The following is a 16,311-nucleotide window of genomic DNA, read 5'->3' as shown; positions in this document are numbered from 1 at the left end:
GCCCTTGAATAATGGTATTCATTTTATGATTTTGAAAATTGTTAGCTTATGAAAATGTTGAGATTTGCACTGCATAAAGATTCAAGAAATTATATGGTAGAGTGGTTTTTATTTAAACATTAAAGTGGCATTTTTCATGTGAATCATCTGCAGTGGTAAATAATATAAAAAAATACATGTATGGTCCCATTTCATCTTTGGACCTGAAATTTTAGGGTAATTTTTTTGTAATCATCACAGTGTAGACAGAATTGTGCACACACACACACGCACGCACACACATTTTTGTCTTTATACACTATGACTTAACCCTTGGACAAGTGTTAGGTGGCAGCTGCTACATGCAATTAGTGTGATAAATGACTTTGACATTGATACCCTTGTCAGAATCCTTATTAATAAGGTAGTTATCTGTTTGTTTTAATCAGTTAGCTTAGTTTTAATTAAGGTGATAAATCAGCCCCAAATCTATACTGATATTCTATGAAGGTTTGGGGTTATTTTATCACCCCAGGCTTTAATAACAGACTATCTCTGCTGTACAGTAAATTATTTGTTATTAGATGCGACATCTCCACACTTTTCAATCATTGTACTAAGTGAGAATACCTGTGTCACATAATTTATTATATTTGCAAATATATATATATATATATATATATATATATATATATATATATATATATATATATATATATATATATATATAATGTCTGATACAGTAATGTACTTTAGCAGTTACTTGTAATGAATTAACTGAATGCTACCAGTTAATTACAGTTGGAAACACCCTAATACACAGTGACAACTGGCAAGCATTGGTTTATTTGGATTATATTAAAATTATTTAATTATCATGAGCTTGGCATGTACATTCCACCTTTAATTCTGTACCAAACGGGCTGATTGCAAGTTGTCTTTTTTCATTTTAATGTGAGAGTGTGTGTTTGCATAAAGATGCTATTAGTATTATTCTGTATCATATCCCAGGAACACAGTACATTTATATCACTGTGATGCATATGGGGCAAATTACAGTCTAACAGTGTTTCTATTTATATTTAAAGGCTCATTTGTTAAGAATTTAACATTCAATTTGCTTATTTAACATTCAGTTTGCTTATGGATTTGCTTAGTTTACTTAGTATGTATGAGGCATGGGATTGGGGTCATGGTTAACCAGTTGTCAAATATAGCAACAAGTTACCACTAATGTATGAATGTCAGTGATTGTCCAGGCAATGACTAAGTCCTAATATTGTGATTGGTTATGTCAATCCCTCCATGTGACTGTGTATGTATGCATGCATCACTCACTTGTCACCTGAACTCCACAACTTATACAGATAATTTTTGATAATGGTGATTCAAGAGGATTAGTATATCACAGTTAAGGTTTAAGATTCTGAATACAGCCCCTAGAGGAGTTGGCAGGGGTCAAAGGTTATGTTTTCAGAGTTAATATAGGCTCATGTTAATTTAAACTACATTATTACCACTTGAGGAATGTGCTCATATTTGGTTGGATGTTTCATGAAGCTGAATTAGAAAACGGGAGGTTTTGTTATCCTGGATGCAGCCTCTTTGGGTGTGGGGATGTGGCAAAGTGGTAAAAAAAAGTATATGATGGCTTCTGTTTCTGGCTAACTTCACTAGCTGTAAGGCCAAGTGAGAATATGGCATGGTTCCATTTTTCATCACACATCTCCAGTTCAGAGTTATTTAAGCTTAATAACTGCTTGTGTACACATAATTTTAAAGGGAGTGTGATCATTCAGATTTCTTCAATGAATATTCATTTTATCCATCATCCAACAGATCTTGTCACCAGAAAAGAAAAGAAAGCCTTTAAACAATCTTTCCAAAACTGCTCAACAGAATTTAACCAAATTTGACAGACAACATCCTGCTGTTGTGGTATTTCATATTTTTTCAAATGATGCCATCTTGCCATCAATTATAGCTGCCAATAATAAAAACAGACAAACTTTTATAAGGCTTCTCAAAAACTGCTCAACTAAATTTGACCAAATTTGACAAAGCATTCCCTTACAGATGGCTTTCAAGTCAGCACATACTGCTGATCCATCATCAAATATGGCCACCATTACTAAAACTATACACTGATTTAAATTACTTACTTTCAAAAATGACTTAGTTTCAAAAATAACTTACTTTCAAAAATGGCTCAAGAGAATTTGACCAAATTTAGCAGAAGGCATCCTAGCATTAATGGCCTTAAGTTTGTTCAAATGAAGCTGATACATCTTAAGATATGGCTGCCAGTACCAAAGAATATAAAAAAACCAAAGTCTGAATGACATCTAAAAAACTACTAAAAGGAATTTGACCACATTTGACATAAAGATTTTTGGTATTTATGGCTTCCAAGTTGGCATCGTAGACTTAAGGCCTTTCACATTTATAGAAAAAAATATCTTTCCACAATCAGATATGACCATCTCTGCTAAAAATAGAAAAGCATTCACACATTTCAAAAACTGCTTAACACATTAACCCCTAGCGATGACTTCACGGGGCAGGAGGTAGTAGCCTACTGCCGAGCTCTGTAGCATCATGGTCATGCATGATACACTAAAGTGGGTGGTATTATAGAAAGGTAGACAGATGTAACTTTACAATACCAAATAATCTGGAATATCTAGTTGCACTACAAAATACAGATAGAAAAACCTCATTTTTTGGACCCGACTTTTTTTTACCCAAAATTCGCCCGTGGTCAGAATTTGATTTTGTGTTTGGATATTAGACTTTTTGGTTTCACATCTAAGGCAAACTGGTATGAACTGCAAACAGACAGATGAGCCTTTTCAAAAAGTAGGATCAGATGGGCATTTGGAATAAAGAGTGGTCTCCATACAAAAATAATGGCTCTGTTTAGTAAAAAAAAAGAAGGAAAAAAGAAGTCCAACTTTTAACTTTCTGCTCATGCGCGAGTCAAATAGCCAACGAAAAATGATGTTTCTAACACAACTAGGCAGTATGTTATTGAAGATGACCGGGGATTTGGTGTTTTCAAGTCTATTCAGAAATAGCTTTCAGAATGTGTTTCCTACTCGATTTTCATGCAAAAATGACAAAAAGCTCCAGGGGTTAATGTATTAAACAGTCCATTTTGATGACGTCACAAAATTTGAATATTCCTTGCATATTTAATCACTTGTGCATCAACATTGCACATAAATTACAAATTTAGCAATTCCTTGACAATTTGTAAAAAAAAACTAAAATCCTTGCTAACACATTAACCCCTAGCGACGACTTTATGGGGCAGGAGGTAGTAGCCTACTGCCGAGCTCTGTAGCATCATGGTCATGCATGATACACTAAAGTGGGTGGTATTATAGAAAGGCAGACAGATGTAGCTTTACAATGATACCAAATAATCTGGAATATCTTGTTGCACTACAAAATACAGCTAGAAAAACCTCATTTTTTGGACCCGACTTTTTTTTACCCAAAATTCGCCCGTGGTCAGAATCCAATTTTGTGTTTGGATATTAGACTTTTTGGTCTCAGATCTAAGGCAAACCGATATGAACTGCAAACAGACAGATGAGCCTTTGCAAAAGTAGGATCAGATGGGCATTTGGAATAAAGAGTGGTCTCCATACAAAAATAATGGCTCCGTTTAGCAAAAAAAAAGAAGAAACAAAGAAGTCCAACTTTTACCCTTCTGCTTATGCACGAGTCAAATAGCCAACGAAAAATGATGTTTCTAACACAGCTAGGCAGTATGTTATTGAAAGATGACTGGGGATTTGGTGTTTTTGAGTCTGTTGAGAAATAGCTTTCAAAATGTGTTTCCTACTCGATTTTCATGCAAAAATGACAAAAAGCTCCAGGGGTTAATGTGTTAACAGAATATTGCTAATTTTAACAGAAAGTGTTTAGGCAATCGAGGCCTTTCAGTACTGGTCAAAAGATGCTGATGTGGCTTAAAAAATATAGATAAATGTATAAAAAAGATAAAGAAACATTAAAACAACAGTATTCAGAAAATATGCAATCGACTGCAAAGGATTTTTTTAAAACAGAAAGTATATTTCTAACTCAGACTCATAGGATAACTCATCTTGCATTGGGCTATTAGGCACTGGACTCAGGTGACTGAAAAATTGGCCCTACATGGGCCTCTTGTATCTGTGTGTGTGTGATTTGGATTTTTAACGTAGCTTTAACAATTTTTCAGTCCTATCGCTACGATGTCTGCAGTGTGACAGTTTATAGTGATGGCTAGCACTGGGGCATCATGCGGAAGACATGTAGCATGATGTACCACCCAGTCACATTATCCTGACACCAGGCCAACCAGTCCTAACACTAACCTCTTAATGCTGAGTGCCAAGCGAGGATGCTGTTAGTACCATTTTTGTAAGTCTTTGGTATAACTCGGCCAGGGATCAAACCCACAACCTCCCGCATCCGAGGCAGACGCTTTAACCACTAGGCCACTGGAGCGGTCCCTCTTGTATCTAATTTGTCAATTATCCAAACAACCAACTATTCAAACAAAATTCATGTCTCATAATGAGTCTGGATAGTTATTGTTTTACTGCATGTCAACTCAGTCAATTTTGGGATGGCAAATAGATGCAGAAATTTGGTTGGTATCTATCTGCAAGTGTGTGAGCACTGGCATCCACATTTCATTTCCGCCATAGTTCAGATGATTTTGATAATGAGCAAATCTGGCTTGTAGTTATTGCTCTTGAACCCCATTAGAATGGTCATACAAATGGCTTGTGAATGTTTTAGCAATCACACTTTCTGTTTAATTTCTGTCAAATTCACAGAATCTTCATCTTACAGTGAATAACATATTTTTTACATTATCTTACAGAGTTATGGCCCTTGATTGTCTTTGAACTAGACATCCTATTGTCTTTGTGAACACTCTTACATTAACAAAAAAATTTGCAGTGAAATATTAGCAAGGTCTTGAATTGGTTTGATGAAGACTAAAATTTTGACAAGTTTCAGAGTTATGATACTTGATTGATAGTATTTCCCCAGAATGTGAACACTAATGTCATTTGTTATTTTTATTTTGTTTCAAAACAAAAAAGACACAGCTTGATCTTAAATGTTCTCACATGATTTTGTTGATGAACAGTGCAAGGGACATTTAAGCTGTTTATGCTTCATTATTGATTGTTCTGAGCATTAAGCATCATGACACAGGCACATATTATTTAAACAAATTATTTTCATCTATCTGTGGATTCATCTTCCTTGTAACAAGTATTATAGCTCTGCAGTTAAGGCTATAGTGCTTACCAAAATTTAACTCAAATGATGCCATTTAAAGGAAATGATTCAAAACTTGTCCTTTAACCCAATCAGCACAGTAAGTTTAAGCTGATATTTATTTATATGTGGTTGTGGTTTCTGAGTTTAATGCCATTTCTCAGCTTGTGATAGGCTGGCTGTACATGGTAGCCATTATATTTGGTGGAAAAATTAGATCCTGGATAAAACCCAGTGACTCACAGGAAGCTACTGGCAATTTTTCTTACATATCCTTGTTGACAGGGCCAGAGACTCAAACTCCTGTGGAGAGATGTGAGATATCAGTGATCTACAATATGTAAAGGCAAATACCTTAGACCATGTACTTATGCAGGGCCCCACTGTTGATAAGTAAATCACAGAAAGTGCCCATGCTTCACATCACACAATGTGTGATTGTTTCATTTACTGTACATTTGTTTATGACATGATTCAGTATTATTACAGGACTATGTTGACTATATTTGACAGTTTTGGTAAACGATTATTAGGATCATCTTGATACTGTGTCATACTGCCACATATGCATGAAGAGAGAAAAAAACTGATAAATAACAGATAGATCTATATACTGCCTTGATATGTGCATGGGATGGTTTTGTTGACTCTACAATGATTATAGGAAATTGTTGCCTTAACAAAATGAAACATTTTATTAAGAAAATGTTATTTCTCAAGGTTCTGTTAAAGAACCTTTTTTTAAAAAAAAAAGTTAAATAATGTTGTTTTACTTCATAAAATGTTGGCAAGATCAGTAAATCACACTTGTGTGCAGTGTTGTGTAATGTGCAGTACAATCAATTCTTATCAACTTTTCTTTTCCTAGCAGTGAAAATCATCCACACTTGATGACAATTTTAAAAAACTTGACCAAACAGTCATCTTAAGAAGAATGTGGAAGTATATAAACTAATAAAAATGGTTAGTTCCTGCTTTACTAACAGTCACTGCATGTTCATTTACATGGTTACTAATTTTGTAAATGTTCACAGGCAGTAAACTAAACTAAGCCATTTAGGCATGCAAACATTACGAACCTTATCTGTAGTAGTGACACATAATTGGATACCATGAATCGCCTATGTTATGTAGACAAGTGTTTTAAAGGTATCATCTTTCAGGTCAAATTTTGATAAAAGTTACTGTTCATATTCCATCTTTATTACGTCTTGGCTAGTACATAGCCTCATAAAAAACACAGCGCAGGAACCATTCAGCTTATTCCATCATTATTACGTCCTGGCTAGTACATAGCCTCATAAAAAACACAGCCCAGGAACCATTCAGCTTATTCCATCATTATTACGTCTTGGCTAGTACATAGCCTCATAAAAAACACAGCCCAGGAACCATTCAGCATATTCCATCATTATTACGTCTTGGCTAGTACATAGCCTCATAAAAAACACAGCCCAGGAACCATTCAGCTTATTCCATCATTATTACGTCCTGGCTAGTACATAGCCTCATAAAAAACACAGCCCAGGAACCATTCAGCATATTCCATCATTATTACGTCTTGGCTAGTACATAGCCTCATAAAAAACACAGCCCAGGAACCATTCAGCTTATTCCATCATTATTACGTCCTGGCTAGTACATAGCCTCATAAAAAACACAGCCCAGGAACCATTCAGCTTATTCCATCATTATTACGTCTTGGCTACTACATAGCCTTATAAAAAACACAGCCCAGGAACCATTCAGCATATTCCATCATTATTACGTCTTGGCTACTACATAGCCTTATAAAAAACACAGCCCAGGAACCATTCAGCATATTCCATCTTTATTACGTCTTGGCTACTACATAGCCTTATAAAAAACACAGCCCAGGAACCATTCAGCATATTCCATCTTTATTACGTCTTGGCTAGTACATAGCCTCATAAAAAACACAGCCCAGGAACCATTCAGCTTATTCCATCATTATTACGTCTTGGCTACGACATAGCCTCATAAAAAACACAGCTCAGGAACCATTCAGCATATTCTTATATAATTTGGTGTGTGAACTTTGGCTTACAGTCCATTATGGTGGGTTTATGGGTTTACCTTGCGAGCTACATTTTGAATCAAATTATGGCTGATGATAATACGTTACTTGACTATGTAATTTTTGAAATTCAAGTAGCCATGTGGGCCACCTTCTTACAGTTACAAGTTCATATCAGAACCAACTGACCCATCTTGCCAGGTGATAGATTTATTGAAATATGTTCAAAAATAAATAATTTTTATAAAATGATCTTTATTTTTGTCTTATCATACAAATAGGCTGCTTGATCTTAGCCTGCTTGCTAGGATTTCTTTGTTCATTTTTCAAGTTTTCAGTATTAAACACCAATATATTTTTGCATTGATCCTTGTTGAAATTATGTTGGCTTGGAAAATACCAATAGATTCATATTAGTCATCTTGCAGATGATTTTGAAGGAAGTTAAGTTGCATATAACATGATTTTATTGGTTCATGTTAAGTTCTGTTGACCAGTCTCATTATTGCTTACGTGGTATCTTCAGAAATATCCCACGATTAGGTAACATCACAAATAAATGCACCAATCCAATGTTTGAATTCCAAAAAGAAATCAGGTTGAAACTTTCAGCAGATTTTTGCCTGAAAACAGCCAATAAAACAGTTTTTAATTGGACCCACAGGGTATTGATTCAGTAGTATAAAAAAGAGACCCTTAGAAACAATTGAGATCCCTACAAAGGAGTACAATCATATTTACACTTTTCAGGAATGAATAAATTTAGGTATGAAACTAGTACTGGATCCTAGGTCAGTCACTACCATCTCATGGACTTGGCTACTAGTACTGGATCCTAGGTCAGTCACTTCTACCTCATGGACTTTGCATCTAGTACTGGATCCTAGGTCAGTCACTAACACCTCATGGACTTGGCTACTAGTACTGGATCCTAGGTCAGTTGCTACCACCTCATGGACTTGGCTACTAGTACTGGATCCTAGGTCAGTCACTACCATCTCATGGACTTGGCTACTAGTACTGGATCCTAGGTCAGTCACTTCTACCTCATGGACTTTGCATCTAGTACTGGATCCTAGGTCAGTCACTAACACCTCATGGACTTGGCTACTAGTACTGGATCCTAGGTCAGTTGCTACCACCTCATGGACTTGGCTACTAGTACTGGATCCTAAGTCAGTCACTACTAGCTCATGGACTTGGCTACTAGTACTGGATCCTAGGTCAGTTACTACCACCTCATGGATTTGGCTACTAGTACTGGATCCTAGGTCAGTTACTACCACCTCATGGACTTGGCTACTAGTACTGGATCCTAAGTCAGTCACTACTAGCTCATGGACTTGGCTACTAGTACTGGATCCTAGGTCAGTCACTACCACCTTATGGACTTAGCAACTATTACTGGATCCTAGGTCAGTCACTACCACCCCATGGGCTTGGCAACTATTACTGGATCCTAGGTCAGTCACTACCACCTCATGGACTTGGCTACTAGTACTGGATCCTAGGTCAGTTACTACCACCTCATGGACTTGGCTACTAGTACTGGATCCTAAGTCAGTCACTACCACCTTATGGACTTGGCAACTATTACTGGATCCTAGGTCAGTCACTACCACCTCATGGGCTTGACAGCTATTACTGGATCCTAGGTCAGTTACTACCATCTCATGGACTTGGCTACTAGTACTGGATCCTAGGTCAGTCACTACCCCCTCATGGACTTGGTTACTAGTACTGGATCCTAGGTCAGTCACTACCACCTCATGGACTTGGTTACTAGTACTGGATCCTAGGTCAGTCACTACCACCTCATGGACTTGGCTACTAGTACTGGATCCTAGGTCAGTCACTACTAGCTCATGGACTTGGCATCTAGTACTGGATCTTAGGTCAGTTACTACCACCTCATGGACTCAGCAACTAGTACTGGATCCTAGGTCAGTCACTACCACCTCATGGACTTGGCTACTAGTACTGGATCCTAGGTCAGTCACTACTAGCTCATGGACTTTGCAACTATTACTGGATCCTAGGTCAGTCACTACCACTTCATGGACTTGGCAACTAGTACTGGATCCTAGGTCAGTCAATACCACCTCATGGACTTGGCAACTGCATCATAACATGGAAACTGCTCAGATCACACTGACATACTGAACATGAAAAGGCAAATGCATGTGTGCAACAACATCAGCCCATAGGTTCACCTTTGTAATAAATAATAATATTAATAATAATAATAATGACTTTATTTAAAGAGGTTAACACAATTAGCTGAAGAACTAATCTACTTTGAGGCCCTCGTACAAAGGAATTTATTTATTTTAACCACATTTCTGAAGCCACTGGATATACTGGGTTTGGAAGAAGGAAATCAACTGGAATACTATTCCAGAGCAAAGTGTCAGAGTAATGGATTATCAGGTTTAGCTTGGTTTGGTATTTTATGGCACAGTAACGCAAATACACTCTTGAGTGCTAAGGCGGTCCTACATAGACCTAGTGGTAGGATTCAAACCCTCATCCTTTTCCAATCACAAGTCTAGCATATTGACAAGTGAGTCACTTTGATTCCTGCTTGTATTAGTTGCTTGTTATGTTTGGGTGCACATTGGCTCTATTCTACACTTTTACATCACTAGTCCTGCAAGGGTGGAGGCATGAAATTGAGCAAGAGCTGAGAAACTTATGTTGGGATTGGTGGCAGGAATGTGTGTGTGGAAACAGAGATGATCATTCATATTTGTGTTAGTCCGTTCAGTCATGGACTTACGCCGCATGCTTACTCAGATGTGTGTTAGTCGGTTCAGTCATGGACTGCTTACTCAGATATGTGTGTTAGTCCATTCATTGATGGACTGCTTAATTGATAATGAGCTAACTTTTCACTTGATTACATTAGCTTCATATTTATTAATCTTTCATTTCGTCATTGAGAATCATTCCTTTTATTTTGAAACTGATTTCTCTTTGATATATTTTTAGACAACCGGGGCCACTACAATGGACATGCATGCTCACCATAACCATGATATGGGTGGTATGAGTAACATGGGACATGACCAACACATGGGTATGGACATGAACAACACCGGCCCATGTGACTCCATGGGTATGATGGTATGATATTTTTTTTTGTAAAAAAGATTAGCAAATAGTTTAGATTCAGATCTGCATGGCACACAATGTGGCTGATCAGGGTGTTTCAAATACTTGAAAATGTCTACAGTGGAAAGAAGATACAGTACATTAACAGAAATATAGCCATCCCAGTTTGAAACAAGGTTGATTACTACAGTAAAATGTTGATTATGTAGATGCCATTTATTTAGATTGTTTCTTTGTACAGCATACTAAGGGTCCATGTTCCCTGACATTTTTACTTATTACAGTGTATCTCAAAATGAAACTTATTTACAGATCACGATACCAACGTAGAACAGTGTACTGTATATACTCGCTCATAGGTCAAGTCAAAGAGCAAATAACAAAGATCCTGATCTTCTGTAGCAAAATGCACTTGCAGATCAGGGTCTGTGATGTTTCTTCCTCTGATTACTCCTAATTGCACAGACCTAGCTCTGCCGGTGCATTATGCAGTGGCAGATCTGGGTCTCAGCAGTTAGCAGTTGGACTAGTCTTATAAGTGAGTACATATGGTAACATAAATCTTAACAAACACAATCAAATATAATCTCTTATAATTATCAGATTGTGATTACACTGTTAATATGAATAACAAAATTATCTTTTTATAGTAAAAATACATGTAATTAGGATAGAGGGAGGGAGAGAATGAGATACAAAGAAAGTTGAGCCGAACTTCTGATCGTCACAAAGTGAGTGGATTACAACAGTGTAATTTGTCATACAGAAATCACGAGCTTGTCAAGTGTGATTAAAGCGTGTAACTGTCAGATCTAAAGCATTCTGTAGTTCAATCCTATGAATTAACTGTCGATCAGCAATCATTGTTGACTTATCAGGTGATAAAAGTTAATCACCGACCTGTACAGGTTTGAATAGAATCCGTGTCAGCTGAATTTATCTTCTTTACTGCTCTTTGACAAGGCCACACATAAAATGATCCTTCATCATCATCCTATAAAATTAATATGACTGTAAGGAGAAATTTCAGTTTAGTTCAGTGGATGAAAACTTACTGATATACATTTTAGCGTGCTTACTAAGTTTTAACTTAACTCTTTTTTCAGATGTACTTCCATACAGGAAAATGTGAATACATTCTTTTTGAAGCTTTGCGCACCACTACAGATGGACGTAAGTCAACTCTGCCCCATATCCTACCAGAATTGTTTGCCTTGATTTTAGTAATTTTCTCTGCATAGTAGATGTACTGGATGTAATGTGGAATATGTTTTATAGTTAGTAAAGTAGGTCACAGTGACTACTTTTTATGCTCCAGTGACAGCTTTTGAACATAATGTATTGAAAACAGTAATAGTGTCTGAATCTTGTTGGATTCATAGAAAAATGTACATGGGTGATGACATAATTATTTGCACATGCCCAGTAATTGCTTAGGTGTCCAAGTCCTATCCGAAAGAAAAAGTATGAAGTATAGGGATAATTAAATAATGATTTACACTTTTTATACCTTTCATTTTTGTAAGTTTTAATTTTCATTTTTGTGTTTTAAAAATAGATGAAAAACAGTTTTTGTGTACTTAAATTTGTGCATTTGCCTCTCGAAGTTGGCGTGTTTGTAGGTATTGATTGTCATTTATAAACCTCTACAAATACCCAAAATAAGGAACATGAAATAACACAACTATACTAACAGCAAATGGCGACCACTTCAAAAGTTAAAACATTACTTTCACGTGTATAAGTACAAACCAACCACCTGTTAAGATCAATCACTACAATTAACATTGAAAGAAGCAGATGCAGACAACACTAAGCTAATTGGTTATTAAAATATATGCGTATGATCTCTTCCTTTTAAATACTGTCCATAATGATGCACCATCAATTATTTTCTAATGACCATAGGATTTTCACAGTGGCAAAAGCGTTGTAAAATACAACTTATGTCACCATTAAATTAGATAGTCATTCCACATATGGACATGAGTAATTAGCAAGCAGTATCAGCATTGATATGTTTAGAGCTCATCAGAGTGAAAAGTTGCTAACTAAATTGAAATATAATGGAATCACTCCTTGAGTCTGTCTAATGTAAAAACCAACTTCAGCCACTAGAACTTAAAATAAATAAAGACTACAGAGAAGAATTAAAGTCACATTTCCACAATTGAAATGCTAAATATGTCATGGAGACCATCAGGGGAAAGGAAGATCATTGTACTGTATTAGTGGACCTTAAAACCTCATTAATGAAGATGATTCATAATTAAATAGATAATAGTGAAAATTATGAATGATCCAACCTAATTATTTGCAGTTTTGAGAATGATGCAATTGTTTTATTTAACAACTTCAGGTTTATTTACCTAACAGACATTTGTACCAACATGTTTTATTGTCATGATGTTGATTCAGTGGTTTTGTCTGAAAATTACTGAAGTGTCAGCTTCAATACTCTGCTGTAATTAGTGTATATACATAGTATTTCATTAGTAATTGTGCTTTAAGCAGTAGTTGTAATATTTTCCAGTCATGTTGTTCACCGGGATTAGGCATGCATAGATAAAATGATACATACTTTCATGAAGATTTAAATTTATCAGTAAGATATTCACTTGAATGAAGTATCAATTTCAGTAAGCATTAAATCTAGTCTCCATATACATTTATTATTGTTTCTTTCATTTTCAGCAGTACTAGTGTTGGAAGACCTTATGTTTTTTCTCATTTTTTTTCTATCCTTACTCATATCACAACATATTATTTTAAGGTATTGATTGGAAATCACAGCTACAAGATACTGTATAGATACATGTGCATTGAGACAATATAAAATGCTTTAAAATTATTTCTTTAAAAACATTAAAAGCTTATATTATATTACCAAATTACAGAAATGATGAGTTATCAAATAGCTTTGTTGATCTCTAAAAATGAAACACAGTAAGAAAATGGGGGTGGGGTGATTATTCATATGTGGCCAATTTGGAATTAGATCATTCAATTTATGTTTTGGGGCAACAATGAAATCCAAAAAAATTGGTGTCCAAACTCTGTCAGCAAGGATTCAAAAGGATTTACACATGGCCAGTAATTGCTTAGTTCAAGTTCTGTCTGCAAGGATTCATAAAAACAAAGATGTACAAGGGTGATAACAAGAATTTACCCATAGTTATTAATTGCTTATGTGTCAAACCCATTTAGCAAATGACAAGCATTTAGATTAAAAAAAGAGTAGAAATATGGTGGTGAATACATAAGGATTTACAAATGGCCAGCAATTGCTTAGGTATCCATGTCTTGTTAGCAAAAATGAAGAAGAGCAAGATGTACATGGGTGATTACATAATGATTTTCACAATGCCAGTAATTGCTTAGTTGCCCAAGTCCTGTCAGTAAGGATTCATAAGAACGTACAAGAATGATTACATAATGATTTACACTAGCCAGCAATTGTTTAGCTGTCCAAATCCTTTTAACATGGATTCAAGAAAAAAAGATGTACAGGGTAATTGTATAATGATTTACACACAGCCAGTAATTACTTAGTTGACCAAGTTTTATTTGCAAGGATTCATAAGGTAGAGACATACAATGGTAATTACATAATGATTTACACATGGCCAGTAATTACTTAATTAACCAAGTTTTATTTGCAAGGATTCATAAGGTGAAGACATACAATGGTAATTGCATAATGATTTACACACAACAAGTAATTGCATAGGTGTCCAAGTCCTGTCCACAAGGATTCAAAAATACAAAGTGATAGCATACTTATTGTACATGTGGTAAGCAAAAACCACTTAATTTTCTCAGTGCTGTTAGTAAAGACTTGGATAAAGAGACTATCCAGAGGTGATTATGTAAGGATTCATGTGTTTCTCAAGATTTTATTGGTAATCTGTCCACTGGCATAAATGACAGTTACTAATTTATTAACAGTTGATGATTGACCTTTTCATTTGAAAATAGCTTTCTACCAGGTAAAGTCAATTTTGTGACTTCACTGCTCAGAGATCTCCTAACAATACTATCACTTTTGATAGCTGATGTAAATGCCAGATTCTTTGATAATGACAGTTTAAATGTCGGATTTGGCTTTATTTTCAGAAATGGTGGGTGCTTGTATAGCAATGTTCATCCTTGGAGCATTGTATGAAGGGCTGAAGGTTTTCCGTGAATATTTGTTACAGAGGGCACTGACAAACAGTTATACTGTCGGCATGCACAGCACTTCCTCACAAGATGCCTTTGTAGCTGCAGGCAATAAAACTGTTGGGTAATAAACAATTGTCACTTTATTTCCACTCATTAATAGGTGTAGTGTTTATCAAACAATGATAGCTGTGCATAAGTAAAAATTTAAATGTATTGGATTCAAGCCTATTGGGAATATTTCCCTTGTTATATTATGCCTTTGCAGTATCGTTATTTAATTCAAGCCCATAATCATTCTGTTTCAGTATTATACTAAACATAATAATTAAAGGTTATGGACAACTTTCAAATATAGCTTGCACATGCATTCTTTTTCTGTTTTTTGTTCTTCTTTCAAATACTTCCAACAATTTGTTCCAATTAGTTCCTTTTCTCTTTGAATCATACAGTTTCTCTTGTTCTCTGTATATCCATTTGAGAATTGATTTACAGAAACTTTTTTAGTAAGATTTAAAACTCTAGATCTAAAAGTTACTGTCACAATGTAAATCTATTGTAGATTTAAGACAAATTATTTGACTGCATACAACTGCTGTTATCTTTAGCAGATCAGGGGCCCCGAGTGGCCGAGTGGTCTAAAGCGCTCTCCGTTACGGATCACTGCCATCTCATATCTGTCTACGTGGGTTCGAGTCTAGGATTCGGCCAATGTGGGTATGTGAGAAAGCTTGCCAGTAGCTTCTCGTGGGTCGGTGGTTCTTCCTGGGGTTTTCCCGGGTTCTTCCTCCACCATATATACTGGCCGCCATGCATAGCCTATCGTGTGCTGAAAAATGGCGTTAAACCCCACAACAACGACAATCTTTAGCAGATCTAAAAATAGGTATTTTTTTGTATAAAGAATCTTTTGGTCTGTGTAATTCAGATGCTGTGCTAAAATTGTAAACAAAAGAAACATCTCTTTATTTCATTATTTTGCCACAAAAGACATTATTATTTTACATTTTTCCTGATTTATTTCATTGAAGATTTGATTCTGATTCATTATTAGGCCAGTGCATTGGTTTTGGGGCAAGACTAAATAACTGTGATGGATCATTTGAATGTTGTTCCTTTTCAGTGATGACAAGTAATGCATTATAATCACTTCTTACACATCCTGAACACATAGAAAAGTATTCGGTTTACATTGCATCATCTGTTCACAATTGCTATTCACTACTTGCTCTCAGGAAATGCTTTACAGAACTTGACCAGATACCTTGAAGTTTTTCAGATGGTTACAATCCACACTCAGATATGGATTCCATTACTAAAAATAGAAAATACTTTAACTTGTGTCTTCTCAAAAACAGCTCATGACAACAGAATTTTACCAAATTTGTAAGCATGTTGGCATGAAGGTCTTCCGTGGTGTTTCGAAATGATGGTGAAACACCATCAGTTATGGCCACCATTACTAAAGATGGAAATCCATTAAATGATGTTTATAAAACTACTCTGCACAATTTGACCAAATTCTGATGGAAAAACCCTGGCAGAGATGACTTTCAATTTTGTTTAAAAGAATGCTCATCTGCCTTCAGTTATGAGCACTATTACTGCAAGTACATAAATCTAAAAATTTCTTATTCTGAAAAACTGCTTTTAATAATAGAATTCATTCAAATTTGAATGGAGAAGTTTTTGGTATGAAGATGTTTCAAGTCTTTGCTAAATTAAAG

General features: G+C 35.6%; 1 protein-coding gene across 4 annotated transcripts in view; it reads left to right on the top strand.

The window, feature by feature from the left end:
- The window catches only part of LOC149780059 (high affinity copper uptake protein 1-like), an 88,161-nt gene that overhangs the window by 56,975 nt on the left and 14,875 nt on the right, over positions 1–16,311 (top strand). For all 4 annotated transcript variants that reach the window (XM_089936817.1, XM_089936814.1, XM_089936815.1 and 1 more), the window contains 3 exons: positions 10,301–10,435; positions 11,530–11,596; positions 14,540–14,708. In XM_089936817.1, coding sequence (XP_089792943.1) covers positions 10,301–10,435; positions 11,530–11,596; positions 14,540–14,708 — 371 coding nt within the window. The remainder of the gene's footprint in view (positions 1–10,300; positions 10,436–11,529; positions 11,597–14,539; positions 14,709–16,311) is intronic.

This window comes from Sinohyriopsis cumingii, chromosome 16 (genome assembly GCF_028554795.1).
Source record: "Sinohyriopsis cumingii isolate HCF-2022 chromosome 16, ASM2855479v2, whole genome shotgun sequence".
Taxonomy (NCBI): Eukaryota; Metazoa; Mollusca; class Bivalvia; order Unionida; family Unionidae; genus Sinohyriopsis; species Sinohyriopsis cumingii.
Note: the sequence above shows the minus strand (reverse complement) of the source record. Positions and strands in the feature narration are given on the sequence as shown.